Raw genomic sequence first — 17,382 nt, 5'->3', positions numbered from 1 at the left:
ACTTCCAAGAAGTTTTTAGGAAACTGTTATGTCAGAGTAGGTGTCTAATTGATTTATTTGTGTTTCTCTATCCCGTGTTTTTTAATGTCCTTTTCATCATTTTTCCTTGTTTCTACAGAGTCCACTCTTCACAACCATAGTTAAAATTCTCCAAATAAATGTTTTGATGAATTTATTTTTTGTTTCCATACGGAGGTAGTGTGTTTATCAATAACTAACTGTTATTTCTGTATTATTGTTTATTCATTGTAACTCTTCTTTTAATATCGATTATACCTCTGTTGTCATCTGCTATTTTACTTCCCAGTTAGCAAAATTAATGTACCGAGTGATCAAAAAGTCAGTATAAATTGGAAAACTGAATAAATCACGGAATAAGGTAGATAGAGAGGTAAAAATTCACACACATGCTTGGTATGACATGGGGATTTATTAGAACCAAAAAAATACAAAAATTCAAAAAATGTCAGACAGATGGCGCTTCATCTGATCAGAATAGCAATAATTAGCATAACAAAGTAAGACAAAGCAAAGATGATGATCTTTACAGGAAATGCTCAATATGTCCACCATCATTCCTCAACAATAGCTGTAGTCGGGGAATAATGTTGCGAACAGCACTGTAAAGCATGTCTGGAGTTATGGTGAGGCATTGGCGTTGGATGTTGTCTTTCAGCATCCCTAGTGATGTCGGTCGATCACGATACACTTGCGACTTCAGGTAACCCCAAAGCCAATAATCGCACGGACTGAGGTCTGGGAACCAGGGAGGCCAAGCATGACAGAAGTGGTGGCTGAGCACACGATCATCACCAAACGACGCGCGCAAGAGATCTTTCACATGTCTAGCAATAAGGGGGAGAGCGCCATCCTGCATAAACGTTCCAGCAGGTGTTTATCAGCCAGGCTGGGGATGATGCGATTCTGCAACTTATTGGCGTACCTCTCACCCGTCACGCTAGCAATTACAAAACCAGAATCGCGCATTTCCTCAAAGAAAAAAGGCCCGATAACGGTAGATGTGGTAAATCCAACCCGTACCGTGCCTTTCTCATCGTGCAATGGAGTTTCCTCGACAGTTCTAGGATTTTTGGTAGCCCAAATTCTGCAGTTATCGGCATTGACAGACCCTCGGAGCATGAACTGAGCTTTGTCGGTCCACAACACGTTACTCAACCAATCATCATCTTCCGCCATCTTTTGAAACGCCCACACCGCAAATGCCCTGTGCTTCACTAAATCGCCAGTTCATGATGCCGATGGATTTTGTACGGACAGCATCGGAGGGTACGCCTAAGTGCCAACCAAACAGTAGTGTGTGGAATGCCAGTGCGATGTGTGACTGATAGACAAACCCACTACAGTCTCCATTTCTTCCTGAACTGTCTCAGCAGCATTATGCCTTGTGCTTGGTCGGCCATTACGGGGTGTATCGTCTAAACAACCCGTGGCTTCAAACTTCGAAATCATTCTCACCACAGCTGCATTTGTCAACGGACCTTTACCCGTTCGAATCCGCTTCCTGTGGTGATAGGATCATAACGCTGAACTAGCACATTCCCCATTCTGATAATACAGCTTCATTAAAAGTGCCTTTCAGAATGCCAATATGCTGTGACTGCTGGCACATCTGATTCTCTCTCTCACTACAGCTCCTTTTATACACGATTGTCATGTGCAGTCACTGACGTTTTGCTGTCCAACGCCATCTGTCGGACATTTTGTGAACTTTTTTTGTTTGTTGATAAAACCCCGTGTCATTCCAAGCATGTATGTCAATTTTTACCTTTCTATCTACATTATTCCATGGTTTATTAAGTTTTCAAACTTATACTGACTTTTTGATCACCCGGTGCTTGATTTATCATTTGTTTATTTTCATAATGTTTCTCTGTATATGTCTATTCAATTTATTCCAGTCACGTTGTACTGAGTTGAAAGGGGGGTGGGATATGGGGGTGATGCTCTGTTTTGGCTGGTCATTGGGTAAGGTGGGTGACTGGGAGACAAGGTGCAGAAGATCTGTTTCTGAATGAGGCAGGTGGACTACTCTCTGTGTGTCTGTCTGTGAAGGCCTTAGTGATATCCTCAGCATATTTGGTAAGGGATTGCTTGTCAGTGCAGAGGTGAGGACTGTGGATGACTATGCTCTGTCCCTATTTGTTGGTGTGAAATGGGTGGCAGCTATCGAAATGGAGGTGGTGTTGGTGACTGGTAGGTTTGATGTGGGTAAGGGTACTGATCGAGTCATCTGAGTGCTGGAGATTGTCATTGAGGGAGGTATCTTGTAGGGCTGAGGAGAACCAGGTGAAACAAATGGTGGAGAAGGTGTTGAGTTTCTGGAGGAATGTGGATAGGATGCCCTCACCCTAGGTCTAGATCACGAAGATATCATCAGTGAATCGGAACCAGGTGTTGGGGTTTGCAATGCTGACTGTTTAGGAAGGGTTCCTGTAGATTGTCTCTGAATAGGTTGGCATAGAATGGTGTCATACAGGTGCCCATAGCTGAACCTCAGATTTGTTTGTAAGTAATGCCTTCAAACGAGAAGTAATTGTTAGTTAGGATATAGTTGGTCATGGCGACTAGGAAGAAGGTCTAGGTTTGAAAGCCATTGGGCATTGGGAAGGGTAGTGTTCATTAGCAGTAAGGCCATGGGCATTAGGGATGTTATTCCAAAGGGAGGTGGCATCAATAATGACAAGCAGGGCATCATGTGGTACAGAAACAGGAACTGTGGAGGAAATGGTCGGTTTCTTTATATTGAAGGGTAGTATGTGGGTAATAGGCTGAAGGTGTTGGTCTACAAGAGCAGAGATTCTCTTATGGGGGCACAGTAACTGGCAACAATGAGGTGTCCTGGATGGTTGGGTTTATGGGCTTCAGAAAGCATGTAGAAAATGGGAGTGTGAGAAGTGGTAGGTGAGGAGAGAAATGGACTCCAGGTAGAGGTTCGAGGTTCTGAGGTGGGCCTAAAGGTTTGAAGAGTGTCTGGAGGTGCTGCTGGATTTTGGGAATAGGGTGACTGGCAAGGTGTGTAGGTGAATGAATGTGACAGCTGGCAGAGTCCTTCTGCCAGGTAATCCTTGTCATTCAAAACAATAGTGGTGGAGACTTTGTTAGCAGATAGGCTTATAAGATTGGGATCAGCATTTTTAGGTTGTAGATTGGTGTTCGTTCTGTGGATGTAAGGTTAGTTTGCATATTGAGGGATTTGGGGAATGATGGTGAGGCAAGATTTGAGGCTAAGAAATTCTGTAAAGTTAGCAGGGGCTGATTTGAGAGCAGTGGGGGTGGATCGCAGTTGGATGGAGGATGAACTGAGTGAGACAGGTTTCGGTATTGGTCTTTGTTTGAGTCTGACTGGTAGGGTTGGTGGTGAAAAAGTGCTGCTACTGTAGGTCCTGGCAGAAGGAGAGAATGTCTTTAACAAGTCATGCAGGGTGGTGCAGACCATGCCACATACTGTTCCTGTGTTGTTGCTTGGCTCATGGAATCCTTACCATCAGATTACCCATTTACTGCTGCCATCCTTCCTTCCACAGTGACCTCCATCTATTCAGATCCCACCAGACTGTAACCCTCACCAACATAGTCCTGCAGAATACATCAGTTAGGCCCAAACCTCCTTGCAGTACTTCCTCACCATCCGTAAAAGTCTACTGCTGTGCAATCCCAAATTCCTGGGTCCAATATCACACATTGAAACCCTTGCCCCCCAGAACTAAAGCAACATGTACACCTTCTTAAAAAACTCTCCCTCATGGTCACTTTCATTCTCCTGCCTTGGAGTACCACTATCCACCACTCCTATAGGAACCTCCAAACCTCCCCAACATCCCCTCATAGCTGACAAACCCTGCCTCAGACCTAGTACACTTACCTCATCCTCAAAACCCCACCACCACCACCACCTTACAGAATCCAGAACCTAAATAGACCGAAAACACAGTTGTGAACCTTTCCCCAAAAAGACTTAGCCCCACAGAAGTACCAGTCCTTTCCAGGGGCCTCAAGTACCAGTCCTTTCCAGGGGCCTCACCTTTTGCCCCACTTCCAAATTCAATCTGCAGGACTTGTTAAAGACCTTCTCTCCTCTCCCAGTCCCTACAGTGGCAATAATTTTTGCCACTAACCCTACCAACCAGACTCCACCAAAGACCAATGTTGAATCCTGCCTGACTCGGTTCACTCCTCCATCTAACTGTGATTCAGCCCCACTGCCCCCAAATCAGCCCTTGCTAACTTTACAGAATTTCTTAACCTCAAACCTTGCCTCACAATCATTATTCAAATCCCTCAATATGCAAACTAACTTTACATCCACAGAAAGAACTGCTATCCACAACCTAAGAACTGGTTCAAACCTTATAACCTTTCCTGTGACAAAGGCTCCACCCCTGTTGTTGTGAACTGCTAGGATTACTTGGCAGAAGGACACCACCAGCTGTCAGATTCATCCACCTTACCCATTCCAGCAATCAAGCAGGCTTTCCAGTCTCTCATCAAATCCTAAGAACTTCTCCCTAGAGTCCGACTCTCTCCTCACCCCTACCACTCCCTGCACTCCCACTTTCTATCTGCTTCCTAGAGTCCATAAACCCATCCACCCAGGATACCCCATTGTGGCTGGTTACTGTGCTGTCACTGAGAGAATTTCTGCTCTCATAGACCAACATCCTCAGTCTATTACCCACAACCTACCCTTCCATATAAAGATACCAACCATTTCTTCCACTGATTCTCCACAGTTCCCGTTCCTCTACCGTATGGTACCCGACTTGTCACTATTGATGCCACATAACTTTACTCTAACATCCCTAATTCCCATGAGCTTACCATTATTGAACACTGCCTTTCTCAACATCCAACGGATTCCAAACCAGAAACCTCTTTCCTAGTCGCCATGAGCAACTATGTCCTCACCCACAGGTGCTTCTCCTTTGAAGGTATTGCCTACAAACAAATCCAGGGTATGGCTGTGGGCACCCACATGGCACCAACATACGCCAGCCTATTCGTGGGCCATCTAGAGCAATCCTCCCTAAACACCCAGAATCCCAAACCCCTCACCTGATTCAGATTCGTTGATGACATCTTCATGATCTGGATCAAGGGTGAGAACATCCTGTCCGCATTCCTACAGAGCCTCAACACCTCCGCCATTCGCTTCACCCGTTCCTACTCAACCCAGCAAACCACCTTCCTCAATGTAGACCTCTACCTCACAGATGGCGACGTCAGTACCTCTGTCCATATTAAACCTACCAATCACTAGCAATACCTCCACTTTGACGGCTGCCACCCATTCCATACAAAGAAATCCCCTCCATACGGCCTAGCCGCCCAGAGCCATCGCATCTGTAGTGACGAGCGGCCCCTCTCGAAATATACTGAGGGTCTCACTGAGGCCTTCAGAGACAGTAATTACCCTCCCATTTTGTACAAAAGCAGATCTCCCGTGTCCTATCTCTCCAGTCGCCCACCACCTCCCAAAGTTCCCCTGTCTGGCCACAGAGGAGCATTCCCCTTCTGATGCAGTACCACCCAAGACTGGAGCAACTGAATCACATTCTTCTCCAGGGTTTTGACTACCTCTCGTGCATTGAAATTAGGAATGTCCTACCCTCTGTCCTTCCCACTCCTCCCACAGTAGTATTCCAGCACCCATCGAATCTACACAGTATTGTCATCCATCCCTACCAACACCCCTGCCTCATGGCTCGTACCCCTGCAATAGACCTAGGTGCAAGACCTGTTCCATACATCCTCCCACCACCACCTACTCCAGTCCGGTCACAACCATTAACCATCCTATTGAAGGCAGGGCTTCCTACGAAACCAGTCGTGATCTACAAGCTAAGCTGCAACCACTGTGCTGCATCCTAAGTGATTCTTGACAACTAACAGGCTGTCTGTCCACACAAAAGGCCACTGACACACAGTGGGCAAGAAACAACTGGACTACCCCATTGCTGAACACGCCGCCCAACATGATGTTCTCTATTTCAGCGACTACCTTGCAGCCTGTGTCATCTTCCCACCAACATCAGCTTTTCTGAATTGCGCAGACGGGAACTCTCCTTGCAATAAATATATCATGTGTTCCCATAACCCTCCAGGCCGCAACCTTCGTTAGTCATTGTCTTTACCCATCTAGCCCTTCCCTGTTCTTGTTCCAACACTATACAGCCCTCTATTCCACCAGCGCACCTTCAGTCTTTTTACTTCTCTCCTTTTCCACTAACCCGCACCCCCTGTCCTCTGCCAACCTCTTGATCAGGCACTGCTGCTCTTAGTGTGGCCTCAACAGACAGAGACTGTGGTCCTGTGTGTATGAATTTTGTGGTGTGTATGTGTGTGTTGTCTACCTGTAAGGAACGCATTGTTGGCCGGAAGCTCACTTTCTGACAGTCTTTCTGTTGTGTCTATCTGCGACTCAGCATTTGAACTATATGGTGAGTGGCAACTATCCTTTTCAGAATATTGAGTGACAAAGTGATCGGTCTGGGTGACCAGAAAGGAGGTCGGGCATTGTGAAAAGTAGTGTTGAATGGCAACAACATCGTGGTCATTGGAGATGTCGTCGTAGAGGAAGGCGGCATCGATGAACAGGATGCCAAATAATAAAATTACGGCAACTGAGGAGAGCTGATAGAGGAAATGATTAGTGTATTGGGTATAGGAGGGTAGGTTACAGGCAGTAGGCTGAAGATGTTAACTGGCAGGATACTGTGCCCCCACCAAGAGGATCTCTGTTCTTCTGTATCCTCACTACCAATATTCGCCCAGAGGTGATGGTGGCCACATGTATGTGAGTTGGGCATGTGTGAATATTTGCATGAGAATGAGTGTTATGGAGATGCTCAACAAACTCCAGTGGTGGCATTAAAAAAGTGGGATTGTGCATCGCAGAGTGTTCCTATTGAAATTCTGTGTGTGTACCTTCCATGTGTTACTTACACCCACCCACCCACCCACCCACACAGACAGCTAGAAATTAGAGCTAATATTGAGGTTTACTGTTGGGGAGGGAGAATGATATATGATAGTGTTACCAAATGTACCTTTCATCACACAGCATGTAGTATCATAATAAATATCATCTTGTTTGATAGCAATATCCAATTCTTGCGGTGTTGTGTCTAAGTGTGGGGCAAATTGTGTTTGCAGAGAAGAAGCTACTGAGATCATTAAAGATATTTATTTATATAATTTTTTTCAGCTAGTAATAATGGTCTTTGTAACTGCGTGTAGAAGCCTTTGTATTATATGCAGGGTGTAACCGAATTCTCTTTTCAGACTTTGAGAACAGATTCCTTACATTACTGTGAAACACATCCCTTCTACTGCAATCTCATTGCTTTTCATATTTTTGGAGGTAGTAGTCTGGATCAAAACAAGGGGGAAAAAAAGCCAAGTAAATGTGGGATGTAAAATGTGTCCCTTTAGAGATAAGCACACATGAAGCACATTACCTCTGCTTACGTTGTGCATTTTGGAGCCAATGCCATTCTTTAAACACCACTCAACAAATCAAGGAAATGTTCATTAGACATTAAGTCCCTCATCTGCAGTGCCACAAATATCCTTCCTTAATTTTTCTGCACTGATCCTTGGAAACCGCACATAAGTACATGAATCCATTAGAAGTTTTGTCCAAAACTTTTGCCAGGTTTTTGGAGAGACCCAATGCAGTGTGTAGAGAATATAGAGGTCAGTTTTGGGAATTAACAAAAGGGGTGTTCATCACATTCATATGGCCAGATAGCGTAGTTAATTCAGAGCAAGTCATTTTTTGCAATAACACAGGTTTTTATGTTTCTGCTATCCCACTTACATATGAAAGCATCAGCATTTTGTATACCTGAGCTGCACATTGAGAAGAATTGCAATTATCCTGAGCTCTCCACATATAGTGCATTTGTATTTCTCATATTTGTTCAGTGTGAGTAGCAGTTTAAGTTTCTCAAGTGTCTCTTTCAGATTAACCTCATGAGCAGTTGGAACAGAAGGAACTTTGTTCCCATTGTGGAGAAAGACTAACTTTGCTGAAATATCTGAATAAGTGCCACTCATTTACACTGACAGAAATCACAGTCAAGAATCTCTATAACGGACTTGAGATTATTACAGAAAACATTGTCATCTTCCTTGGAGAAATACGGGGTGTACATAAAGTCTGGGAACACTTTCAATTATTTATTGCACAAGAACTAAACATTGTACAGATGTCATACATATTGCATTTTGAAGAGAAATGTTGAAAAGTTTTTTCAAACAATTGATATGCGAACCGTGAGTGACCCGGCAGACGTCAATACGGTAATCGAATTCTTGCCATACCCGTCCCAGCATGGCATCATCGACTGTGGCAGTCTCATCTTGTATTTTCTCCCAGAGCTGTGCTACATCACATGGTGGAGGCAGTACTTACACCAGATCTTTAGTGTGTCCCCACAGAAAAAAATCACACGGAGTGAGATCTGGTGAATGGGGAGGCCATTTCGTGAAACAGCTGCACGGCCGATTCATCGATGTGGCAGCTCTGTGTTCAGGTACCCATGAACTTCACGATGAAAATGGGGTGGAGCCCCATCCTGCTGAAAGATGAACGGAGAGGCCAATTGCATTTGAGGCATCAGTCATTGCTGCAACATGTCCAAGTAGTAATATCCAGTGACAGTGCTCTTGGCAAAAAAGAATGGCTTGTACAGTTTTCGCCACGACAAGGCACAAGAGACATTTACCTTTGGGGATTCACCCTCAAATTCAATGAATTTGTGTGTATTCTTTGTACCCCAGATTTGACAATTATGCCTGTTCACTTTCTCATTAGTGTGAAAAGTGGCTTCCTTGCTAAAAGTTAAGCAATCAGCAATGCCATCGCCATCCTCATTCAATTGTTGCAACTGTGAACGAAACTCCAAATAGTTGTCTTTGTTGTCGCCATCGAGATTCTGCACTAGCTTCAATTATAATGGTTTCATAGACAGCTTCTATCGCAGGACTTTCCACACAGTCATCGGAGCCATTTCTAGTTCATGGGATGCACGAGACACAGATTTCTTGGAACACCTTGTAAATGTCTCTCATACACACTCAACATTCACTTCACTCACACTGGGACGTCTGCTTCTCTTTCTTGGGCACAAGCAATTCGTCATAACGAATTTGTTGTGCCAGTGGTAAATGGCATTCCTTGTTGGTGGCTTCTTTCCGTACTTGGTTCTTAACATCCGTGGAACAGGTATAGCACACTTGTTTTTGTTGAACTACAACACACAGGAAGCTCACTCTGCACCTGAACTCTCCACCCTTGTGACTAGCGCTGACTATCAGCAAATCACCAAACTATGTTGAGGCGGTATACGCGAAAAAAAACTTTCAGGGTTCCTCTTCAATATGACATAAGTATGATATCTGTACAATGTTTGGTTCTTGTGCAGTGAATAACTGGAAGTAATCCCAGACTTAATGTACACCCTGTATTCAGAAAAAAATACAGCATGCTAGTTATGATAAACACTTGCTTTTATATTGTGGAGAACTTTTTAACTGTGAACCTAAAATCCCAGCCTGTTACTCAGACAAATTTAAATAGTGAACAAGATTGTTGAGATCTGCAAGACAAAAAGTGTGCCTTATACGATTCATAGTGACATTATAGTATTAGGTCGGCGTGCAGTTAATTGTAGGCCAATGTTGTTGCATGTGGCTCCAAATGATAATTATATAGAAGTATATCAGTCATTACAATTGTCATGTCAATTCTTTTCTTAAAGGTCCAGAACTACGTGGGGAACTACATACAGAACATGCTGGACAGTGCTGCCAGGCAACTGAGCGGTGAGTCTAAAACTACAAAATGTTTATCTTTTTCTGACCGGTGTTTCGTCATGTAGAACACCCTGAATGACAAAGATCATTGTCATTTAACATCAATTACCACAACTGTAGTTTTGGCTGTAGGGTGAGTTAAAAGTGGAAGATCTATAACTACATCTACATCATTACTCTGCACTTCATGATTAAGTGCTTGGCAGAGGGTTCATTGAACCACCTTCATGCTATTTCTCTTCTGTTCCACTCTCGAATGGCACATGGGAAAAACGAGCACTTAAATCTTTCTACGGGAGCTCCGGTTTCTCTTATTTTGTTACTATTATCATTGCTTCATATGTAGGTGGTCACTAACAAAATATTTTTGCAATTGGAAGAGAGAATAGGTGATTGAAATTTCATGAGAAGATCCTGCCACAACAGAAAACACCTTTGTTTTAATGACTGCCACACCAATTCACGTAGTGTGTCCACGGCACTCTACTCCCTGTTCCACAACAGTGAAAAAGAACTGCCCTTGAACTTTTTTGATGACTTCCATCAGCCCCATCTGATGCGGATCCGACACTGCACAGCAATACTCCGGAAGAGGGCGGACAAGCGTGGTGTTAGCAATATCTTTAGTAGACCTGTTACACGTTCTAAGTGTTCTACCGATAAGTCACGGCCTTTGGTTTGGTTTCTCCACAGTATTATCTATGTGATTGTTCCAATTTAAGTTATTTGTAACTGTAATCCCTAAATACACTCCTGGAAATTGAAATAAGAACACCGTGAATTCATTGTCCCAGGAAGGGGAAACTTTATTGACACATTCCTGGGGTCAGATACATCACATGATCACACTGACAGAACCACAGGCACATAGACACAGGCAACAGAGCATGCACAATGTCGGCACTAGTACAGTGTATATCCACCTTTCGCAGCAATGCAGGCTGCTATTCTCCCATGGAGACGATCGTAGAGATGCTGGATGTAGTCCTGTGGAACGGCTTGCCATGCCATTTCCACCTGGCGCCTCAGTTGGACCAGCGTTCGTGCTGGACGTGCAGACCGCGTGAGACGACGCTTCATCCAGTCCCAAACATGCTCAATGGGGGACAGATCCGGAGATCTTGCTGGCCAGGGTAGTTGACTTACACCTTCTAGAGCACGTTGGGTGGCACGGGATACATGCGGACGTGCATTGTCCTGTTGGAACAGCAAGTTCCCTTGCCGGTCTAGGAATGGTAGAACGATGGGTTCGATGACAGAGTGGATGTACCGTGCACTATTCAGTGTCCCCTCGACGATCACCAGTGGTGTACGGCCAGTGTAGGAGATCGCTCCCCACACCATGATGCCGGGTGTTGGCCCTGCGTGCCTCGGTCGTATGCAGTCCTGATTGTGGCGCTCACCTGCACGGCGCCAAACACGCATACGACCATCATTGCCACCAAGGCAGAAGCGACTCTCATCGCTGAAGACGACACGTCTCCATTCGTCCCTCCATTCACGCCTGTCGCGACACCACTGGAGGCGGGCTGCACGATGTTGGGGCGTGAGCGGAAGACGGCCTAACGGTGTGCGGGACCGTAGCCCAGCTTCATGGAGACGGTTGCGAATGGTCCTCGCCGATACCCCAGGAGCAACAGTGTCCCTAATTTGCTGGGAAGTGGCGGTGCGGTCCCCTACGGCACTGCGTAGGATCCTACGGTCTTGGCGTACATCCGTGCGTCGCTGCGGTCCGGTCCCAGGTCGACGGGCACGTGCACCTTCCGCCGACCACTGGTGACAACATCGATGTACTGTGGAGACCTCACGCCCCACGTGTTGAGCAATTCGGCGGTACGTCCACCCGGCCTCCCGCATGCCCACTATACGCCCTCGCTCAAAGTCCGTCAACTGCACATACGGTTCACGTCCACGCTGTCGCGGCATGCTACCAGTGTTAAAGACTGCGATGGAGCTCCGTATGCCACGGCAAACTGGCTGACACTGACGGCGGCAGTGCACAAATGCTGCGCAGCTAGCGCCATTCGACGGCCAACACCGCGGTTCCTGGTGTGTCCGCTGTGCCGTGCGTGTGATCATTTCTTGTACAGCCCTCTCGCAGTGTCCGGAGCAAGTATGGTGGGTCTGACACACCGGTGTCAATGTGTTCTTTTTTCCATTTCCAGGAGTGTATTTTGTAGAATTTACAGTATTTAGATTTGTGTGGTTTATTGTATAGCAAAATTTTAGCAGATTTCTTTTAGTACTAGTGTGGATGGCTTCACACTTTTTGTTATTTAGAGCTGATTGCCACCTTTGCACCATATAGAAATCTTGTCTAAATCATTTTGCAATTGGTCTTGATCATCTGATAGTAAAAGCATCATCTACAAGCAATATCAAGAGGACTGCTGAGATTGTCATATGTCATTAGGACAGCTGAGAGCTTATAACACTTGCTTGGGCAGGGTGTATACGGCCCACGACAACCGGGACAGCGAGAAAAACCCAGGAATTTTTTCATCCAGGAGAAAACTGGGATAAACCCGGGAATTTTTTAGAATCCCTGGAATTTTTGTTTTGTTTTGTTTTAGTTTTCAGTTAAATTTTTGTAATTTTGACTGGTAAGAAACAATACTCTTAACAAAGGATATTATGTATCCCACTACTGCAGAATAATACTGCAGGAATAAAACATGAACGAGAAATAAAAATGAAAATAAAACTGAAGTTGCAAAGGAAATGCGCCATATACAACAACAAAACACAGTGCTCATACAAGTGTCTGCCTACAGCGAAATGTGTCAAAGGCCTTAGGAAGACTGTGCAATGCTTGATAACAACAAATTGCCTCTGATGAGTGTGATGTCACAACTGTTTACTTCAGATTCGTTCGAGCAGTTGCAGGCGGGTTTGTGCGCATGCACAGTTGAGTCGTGCATGTGTAGTACCTTCTCCCGCTTCTGGCTACAGAAGTTTGGCTTTTAGCTGTATATGAAGCAGCAGCAGCAGCAAGCCGCAGCAGCAGCAGCAGCAAGCAGCATGATGCTACCCAGAAAAGTTATACTGGTGCGTGCAAGCTGCCACATTCACTGGGGGCAAACCGGGGTATCTAACCCAGGCGGAAATTTCAGGGAAGGGGAGCGGGGCTGCCAAATTCATATTCTTGAGGAAAAAAAACCTTCTTTCACAAAGCACCTAGTATCCAGCATGCGTTGGTCTGTCGATTATTCGTATGATTTTGAAACGCATCCCTGTTTGTTTTTTAACATTTTTGAATATATTATAAGTTTATTTCTGAATGAACCACAAGTTGATTTTTGAAAGTGTGCATAGTATACGTCATGTCTTCGTTTATTGCTCTCATGTCAAATGAAAACAAAATGGATTTCTGTGGCTGGGAGCTATAAAGTGAATTAAAATACATTGGCATGAGTACAGAAGGCTAAAATATGTTACTAGTTTCAGATTTTATTTTATCTACTCCTTTCTGACAGTCAAGCATTAATTGCCTTGCAGAACAATGCAGTTATTTTTGTCAGTTTGCTAAAGAAATTTGGCTTTTATTAATCTTTTCTGCTGAGGCAGTTAATTTATTTGAAACGAAGTGTTTAATTTCACACTATTGGCTAGTTTCAACTGTTTGGTGCATTTCAAAAGTGCATGTTTTCATCTTCTAGCACGTATGGCATTATGCCATAATAAAGAACCAAATGTGCGATAATACAGTACCGGTACTCAAGAAAATTTTCATCCAGATCCGGACACACGAATATGCACTTCAAGCTGAATTATGCATCTTAGTATGGTTCATGAAATTCCGATACTCTTGGAGTATCCTCTGATGTTTTGTTTCTTTTATGACATAATGTAATATCTTTTAATGTTTTACACCTACGAACATACGGGCTTCCTGCATCATTGTAGCTGCGCAAGCGCAGTGAGGCCTGTTTCTGGCACTCTCTGGCAACTACTGAAATGAACCTATTTCTAACAGGTCACGGGACAATATTTCGAATGGTTGTTTAAAAAGTGTTACTTTCAAAGTAAATTTCCTTTTATGCAAGATGAACTATGTGTGAGAATGTACGATGAATTTCTTAAATCACAGAGTGGTTGACTCTATTAAAAATAAAGTCTTTGAGGACATACATTTAGAAAAATTTCGAGCTCAGAAGATCAGACATTTACATCTTTATTAAAAGTTTTACTGACACATTTGTGTGATGTATCTTAAAGTGTAACATGTGCAAAAAACATCAACATTATATGTGAAAGCTTAGCTTCTCTTCTCTTGCAGCTTATTAATCTTAGAGACCAATATTATATGTGAAAGCTTTGCTTTTATTGTAGTACCGCTGTGTATATTAATTTAAACCATTAACTTTTCCCATTTGTGTGTACATGCTACTTAACAGTGATATTGCTGTTGGCTGACTACATAACGTGTCTTACGCTAGAATATCCGCTGTCATCGGCAGGCGAGATCATGTGATGAGCTATGACTGGCTACAAAAGTGCATTGCAATCATGATTTCAATGCTTCCAAAAGTAACATGTCGCATTTGGTGGAATTTAAATTTACACTTTCGTAATACGAAAATATGCAACGTTCATGTTGCTGCACACTGGACTCGCATTCGGAAGGACGACAGTTCAATCCCGCCTCTGGCCATCCTGATTTATGTTAATGCCGGGATGGTTCCTTTGAAAGGGCACGGCCGATTTCCTTCCCCACCCTTCCCTCACCCGAGCTTGCGCTCCGTCTCTAATGACCTCGTTGTCGACGGGACGTTAAACACCAATATCCTCCTCCTCCATGTTGCTGCACATTAAAGATCTTTCAAAAAGGTCACCCCCTCCTCTCCCCCTCTAAAGGTCCAGGAAGTTCTATGCTGGTGTATAAAACCATAACTATTCAGAGGATTGATAAGTTTTACAGTACCGAGGAAAAGTATACTGTCACTTAACACGGAAAAAGTGTATTTTCATCTGGGAGAAAGTGTAATTTTAACTGGGAGATCCCCCCCTCCCCCTTGTCCGCATATGCACCCTGTTGGGGAACACCACATGTTACTTCAGTTTTACTTGGTGACTTTCCATCAGTTACTGTGACCTTTCCGACAGGAAACCACAAATCCAATCACACAACTGAGGTGATATTCCATAAGCAAGCAATTTGATTAGAAGTCACTTGTGAGGAACAGTGTCAAAAGTCTACTGGCAAATCTAAAAATACGGAATCAGTTTGACATCCCCCATCATTAATGCTCATATCTGTTTGTCAATATATTGTTTCCTTTGAGATAATTCATGATGTTCAAACACTGTATATGTTACAAAATCCTACTGCAGATCGATGTTAGTGATATGAGTCTGTAATCCAGCTGATTACTCCAGTGTCAGTTCTTGGGTATTGGTGTGACCTGTGCATCTTTCCAGGCTTTAGGTACGCATCATTCCACGAGTGAGCGATTGTATATGATTGCTAATTATGGAGCTATTGTATCAGGATACTCTAAAAGGAAACTGACTAGTATACAATCTGCACTGGAGGTCTTCCTGTTTTTAAGTGATTTAAGCTGCTTCACTACACCGAGCGTAACTACTTCTAAATTTCTCACATTGGCAGTTGTTCTTAATTCAAATTTGGGAATATTTACTTCTTGTCTTTTTTGGTGATGGAGTTCTGTAAAACTGTGTTTGGTAACTCTGCTTTAGTGGCACTATCATCAGTGACGAGTCCATTGTTATTGCACATTAAAGGTATTGAGTGTGTCTTGCTGCTGGTGCACTTTAAATATTTTGGATGAGGTGTGTTAAGATTCTAAGACCTCCATTTTCCTATTTCAAAAGTAGTCACACAAAATATTTGAAACTTTTGTTATTTCTCAGCATTATCTCTCTGGAGTCGTACAAGTTTTGCACGATGCCAACACTATGATTCAGTGCAGCTCACTGCGAACTGCAGCATTACATCTAGCTTCTGAAAATTTGGTTTTATCATTTATTACCACATCCGGAACTATAGTTTCCACCACTTTGTAAGCTGCATTCATTATAATGACTTGTGTGTATGGTCATTTATTTGCATAAGAAGAAAGCGGTTTCTTTTTAATTTGGTCTTATCCAAATGACAATGTCTATTCTATGCTTGTTTTTTGGAGATACTTATTGTACTTCTTTAAGTGCTTAATAGATTTTTAACTCTAATTTGTCTTCATCTAATAATTCATGTTAGAAATTGATACATCAAAAGCATTGTCATGTGATGTTTAAAATTATATTCGTTGATTGTTGGGAATATCAACATTGGGTAGAAAACAAATCCTCTCTGAGCAATACGATTTACTGTCCACATGAACACAGATACACATGCTGTAGCTCATAAGAACAGTGCGTAAAAAGTCAACAAAAGCTCGAACATAAGTGAGAATTGCAGGTACGTAAACATTTTTGTTTATTTTATTACCACACTGAATTACTCTCAGTTACAATGGATCCATAGACTGGCAACAGTAAACAGCAGGGTCTACTTGCAATCGTTTGGTGCTGCATAAGCTGTGGTATTACTCAGCTCAGTGTCTGCGGCGACTAAAAATGCAGATTCTTCCATCAGCACGTTGTGTTGCTGTTGACATAGAACAGAAAAGACATTTGGATACATAAAGAATCACTTTAACATTTATTAAATTACTACTGCATATTTTCCTCGCCTGTAATTACTTAAGCACAGAGTACAACAGTGTGAAAGTTCCAATACCTTGTCGCACTATGAAACTCACCTATAAGAGTCTGTTTTGATTGCTGGAAAATTAGAGAATCTGCAACCATGGAATGTGTCTTTTGTGTTAGGCTCAGTCAAATACAAGTCAGGACTTTGTTCATTTGACTCACTTTCGCTCTTGTCGCACCACAGAATGCAGCGCTAGGAGTATGTTTTGACCACTGGGAAATCACTGCTATATGAGGGTGATTAAGATGATATGAGGGTGATTAAGATGAAAATGTTAAAAGTCCCATAAACTTTCGAAAATTGGTGTGACAGAGTGGGTAGGTGGCAGTAGTGTTCCTTGAGGTTCAGAAAGTGACCAACAGGTGGCAGTGATGCTACAACACAGGAGAAGGCAGAAGCATCCACAACAAGATGGTCACCCCACTGTAAACATGCACCACGATTGAGCAGCAATCTCTGACATGTTTCTTGTGTAGTGAAAGTGTCAGACCAATCGAAATTCGTCATGGAATGACACTGAAGTATGGTGATTTGTGTTTATCATTGCAGCAAGTGTACGAGTGATGTAGGAAGTTTAAAACCAATGTAACTTCTGTGGATGCCCCAAGACCAGGGCAGGCTCACCACATGGTGGCAAACGAGAACATTGTCAGTGGAGGAGCTCATAAATGAGAACAGAGTGATTGATTCAGCACAGAATATTGTTCACATTGTATTGCACTTCAGTGAGGTGTCTGCAAGATGGGTGCCACGTCAGTTGACTGCCAGATTAAAAGACTGTCACATCAATGCCTGTGAGAACTTTTGCATTGTTCCACATCAGAAGT

At 43.4% G+C, this 17,382-nt stretch overlaps 1 protein-coding gene across 1 annotated transcript in view; it reads left to right on the top strand.

Moving 5' to 3' along the window:
• The window catches only part of LOC126106709 (double-strand break repair protein MRE11), a 147,603-nt gene that overhangs the window by 64,580 nt on the left and 65,641 nt on the right, over positions 1–17,382 (top strand). The window contains exon 8 of the mRNA XM_049913089.1: positions 9,786–9,849. Coding sequence (XP_049769046.1) covers positions 9,786–9,849 — 64 coding nt within the window. The remainder of the gene's footprint in view (positions 1–9,785; positions 9,850–17,382) is intronic.

This window comes from Schistocerca cancellata, chromosome 10 (assembly GCF_023864275.1).
Source record: "Schistocerca cancellata isolate TAMUIC-IGC-003103 chromosome 10, iqSchCanc2.1, whole genome shotgun sequence".
NCBI classification, from domain to species: domain Eukaryota; kingdom Metazoa; phylum Arthropoda; class Insecta; order Orthoptera; family Acrididae; genus Schistocerca; species Schistocerca cancellata.
The sequence above is the reverse complement of the archived record's forward strand: the minus strand, read 5'-3'. Positions and strand labels throughout refer to the sequence as shown.